At 52.0% G+C, this 3,456-nt stretch overlaps 1 protein-coding gene across 1 annotated transcript; it reads left to right on the forward strand.

Annotated features, from left to right (window-relative positions):
* The first annotated feature begins 869 nt into the window (after positions 1-869).
* Positions 870-1,931, forward strand: LOC128933529 (olfactory receptor 14J1-like). Its single transcript, XM_054270530.1, has 3 exons — positions 870-883; positions 977-1,136; positions 1,338-1,931. The coding sequence occupies exons 1-3, from the start codon at positions 870-872 to the stop codon at positions 1,929-1,931; spliced, it is 768 nt and encodes a 255-aa protein (XP_054126505.1).
* The last annotated feature ends 1,525 nt before the right edge of the window (positions 1,932-3,456 follow it).

The raw sequence follows: 3,456 nt of genomic DNA on the forward strand, positions 1-3,456 counted from the left end.
GCCCTGCTGCCAGGGAGATGCCTCTGGGCAGTGCCCTGTGCTGGGAGGTGTCTGCAGGGCAGAGCTGAGCCCCCAGGGCTGGGCTGGGCCCTGGCAGCACAGGCAGGGACAAGGCTTGGATAGAGAGGAACAGTTCCCAGTAGGCACAACTCCAGGCAGCAGAGAGCCAGACCAACCCTTGGTATCCCTCCCTGTCCAGACGCACAGGGAAAGAGAGAAGAGTTGGAGAGATTGATTTTGATACTGGAGTCTTTAAAAAGGCCATTTCATTTTAAAATACAATGATAAATTTGTACTACCTGTACTCGAGGGAGGTGAAATTAGCAAATGGCACCTGTTTGGGAACAGCATGTCTGACTGCACTGGGGCACAGGGAGTCCTGTTTTCCCTCTGGGCTCCCCAGTGTTCAGCCTGAGAGCAATGCTAAGAACAGGACTTCTGTCCCTTCCAGAAAACACACAGTTATTTAGCAGTCCAAACCTACACTCAAATAAAAAAAAAAAAATAAAAAAAAAAGAGAAATTGAATTTCCTTAAAGAAAGAGAAGCAATTTTTAGACATTGTGTAAAAAATTAGCATAGGATTGAGTCAAGGTACTTTGTCCAAATTGTCAATGTTGTCTTTGAACAGCTCACAATGCCCAGAGTGAAGGAATGTCCAACAGCAGCTCATCAGCCACTTCCTCCTGCTGGCATTGGCAGACACGTGGCAGCTGCAGCTCCTGCACTTCTCCCTCACTGTTGCCCTGCACTGACTGGGGGTCAGGGCTGACTCCCAGTGTTCTGCAGGCCAAGGTCCAGCTGCTCACACAGCATTGGCCAGCAGCAATCAGGGCTCCAGCAACAAAGGTGAAGGAAGGTCTCTGAGACATGGATAGGGGGAGGTATTTAGTGGAAGGAAAGAGTAAATGAGAAAGGGCTTTGACTTTTCTGTGAGAAATTTCCCCTCCACTGCCCTGTATTTCCTCCTTCTGTAGGTTGAAATGTGCAGACGCAGGAAATGTCCAACAGCAGCTCTATCAGGCACTTCCTCCTGATGGCATAGCAGACATGCGGCAGCTGCAGCTCCTGCACTTCTGCCTCTTGCTGGACATCTCTCTGGCTGCCCTCCTAGGCAACAGCCTCATCATCAGTGCCGTAGCCTGCGGCCACCACCTGCACACGCCCATGTTCTTCTTCCTGCTCAACCTGGCCCTCAGCGACCTGGGCATGATCTGCACCACTGTCCCCAAAGCCATGCACAATTCCCTCTGGGACACCAGGATCATCTCCTACTCAGGATGTGCTGCTCAGGTTTTCTCCTTTCTTTTCTTTATCACAGCAGAATTTTCCCTCCTGACCATCATGTGCTACGACCGCTACGTGTCCATCTGCAAACTCTTGCACTACAGGACCCTCCTGGGCAGCAGAGCTTGTGCCCACATGGCAGCAGCTGCCTGGGCCAGTGGCTTTCTCACTGGTCTTCTGCACACAGCCAATACATTTTCCCTGCCCCTGTGCCATGGCAATGTCCTTGGCCAGTTCTTCTGTGAGGTGCCCCAGATTCTCAAGCTCTCCTGCTCCCACTCCAAACTCAGAAAAATTTGTATTTCATTGCTTGGTGTCTGTTTAGGTTTTGGTTGTTTTGTGTTCATTGTTTTCTTCTATGTGCAGATCTTCAGGGCTGTGCTGAGGATCCCCTCTGAGCAGGGACAGCACAAAGCCTTTTCCACCTGCCTCCCTCATCTGGTTGTGGTCTCCCTGTTTATCAGCACTGCCTTTTTTGCCTACCTGAAGCCCCCCTCTATCTCCTCCCCATCCCTTGATCTGGCCCTGTCAGTTCTGTACTCGGTGGTGCCTCCAGCCCTGAATCCCCTCATCTACAGCCTGAGGAACCAGGAGCTCAAGAATGGTCTGAGGAAAATTATAACAAATGATTTTCAGAAGCAATAAACACTCATTCTTCTACATAGCTCTTATGGTGTTACTCATTAATTCTCACTCTCTGTCCTGTATTTTTTGCTATTTACACAGCTGTTACACTTTTGTGAATTTGTTCACACAACAATTTTTGAAGCTACTGTTTTTATTTTAGTATTTTTCTTTAGTATCGCACCGAGAGACTGTATAAACCAGGATCTGTACTACCTCTGTACTCCCTATGTGCTTACACAAAATAAAGAACTCTGTATTGCCCTGTGTGCCTGACATCTTTCCTCCTTGGCTTCTCTGGATCTGTAGGGTCGCTGCCTCTGGGCAGAGCTCGAGCAGAAAAGGGAACCCCAGTTCTCCTCCCTGCCAGGGAGCCCCCGGGCTTCTCCTCCATAACCTCCCCTTCCTTCACTCCCACACTCCCCTTCAGAGCCCCTGTGCTGGTTTTAGGCCTCAGGGCTCTTCCAGGTCAGTCACTGTCCTGCTGTGTGACTGTCCAGGGACTGCAGGCAGGGACAGACCGTGGGCACTGCTGGGACAGAGCTGGGCTCTGCAGCAGCATTTCCATTGTGCAAGGGCATCTCCCCAGTGCAGGGCCTGAAATCTTCAATCCTCTTCCCAGTTTGCTCTCAGGGATGTGCCCAACACAGGGTCCTGGAGTGGAAACCAGCAGTGACCAGCAGAAGTGTGGCAGTGATCAGGGTGGGGGCTGTGCCAGCATTGCCCTTGCAAAGCCAGCACTGCTACAGCAGTGGCCTCTCACCCCAGGTCACAGAGGTTGTTCTTCCCTCCATGGAGGGACATTAAGTGACGGGGTCAGGAGTCTGTGTTTGCAGTGCACGGCCATTCCACAGCCTTGAACATCATGTGTGTTTGAGGAGACATAAACCCAGTGAGCACAAACACCTTCAGCTGCTCCTGGAGCTTCCAGAGAGTAACATCCCCTGGGAACCCCTGAGTGCAGAGCTGGGATGAGCTCCTGAGCACAGAGCTCCCCATGTTTATCCCTTTGGCCATGGGGCACCTCAGGAAGGGCAGGGCAGGGCAGGGCAGGGCAGGGTGACACCCGCAGGGCTGAGGTCCCTGCCAGGCTCTGGCAGTGGCAGTGGAGCCCAGGGAGCTCCTGCCCATGCTGCAATGAACTCTGTGTGTGTGTGTGCAAGGGAAGGACTTGTGTGCCTGGACAGCCCTGGGACTGTGAGCAGGGCATGAGCCCAGCTCAGGGGTGGGCACCTGACAGAGTCCTGACATTTCTGGCTGTGCCTATGTCTTTGTTTAGGGCAAATCTGTGAGGAAACCTTCAAAGGGGGCGCCTCCAGAAAGCAAACCCACACGACCCCTCCCCTCAGCCTGTTCGGGAATGATTCCTTGGAGAGAAATGGAAAGAACCTGTTTATTTAACAGGCAAAGCACTCCCAAGCACACAAAATGAACAGTACCAGATGACAACACTCTTTCACCACTCTGAAAAAGATGACCAATTCAGAAAGTCTCTCTTGGGGGGTGGTTGCTCTTTTCTCAGTCCCTCTGGTGCTGGGGCAGCTGC

The sequence above is a fragment of the Melozone crissalis genome, unplaced genomic scaffold, assembly GCF_028551555.1.
Source record: "Melozone crissalis strain CALT ecotype California unplaced genomic scaffold, PUWL_Pcris_2 ptg000010l_1, whole genome shotgun sequence".
Classification (NCBI taxonomy): domain Eukaryota; kingdom Metazoa; phylum Chordata; class Aves; order Passeriformes; family Passerellidae; genus Melozone; species Melozone crissalis.

Bases quoted from the DNA above. Each gene is read 5' to 3' on its own strand.
- LOC128933529 (XM_054270530.1), top strand. The intron at 1,137-1,337 runs GTAGCCTGCGGC...TTTTCCCTCCTG, and splicing joins ACAGCCTCATCATCAGTGCC to ACCATCATGTGCTACGACCG.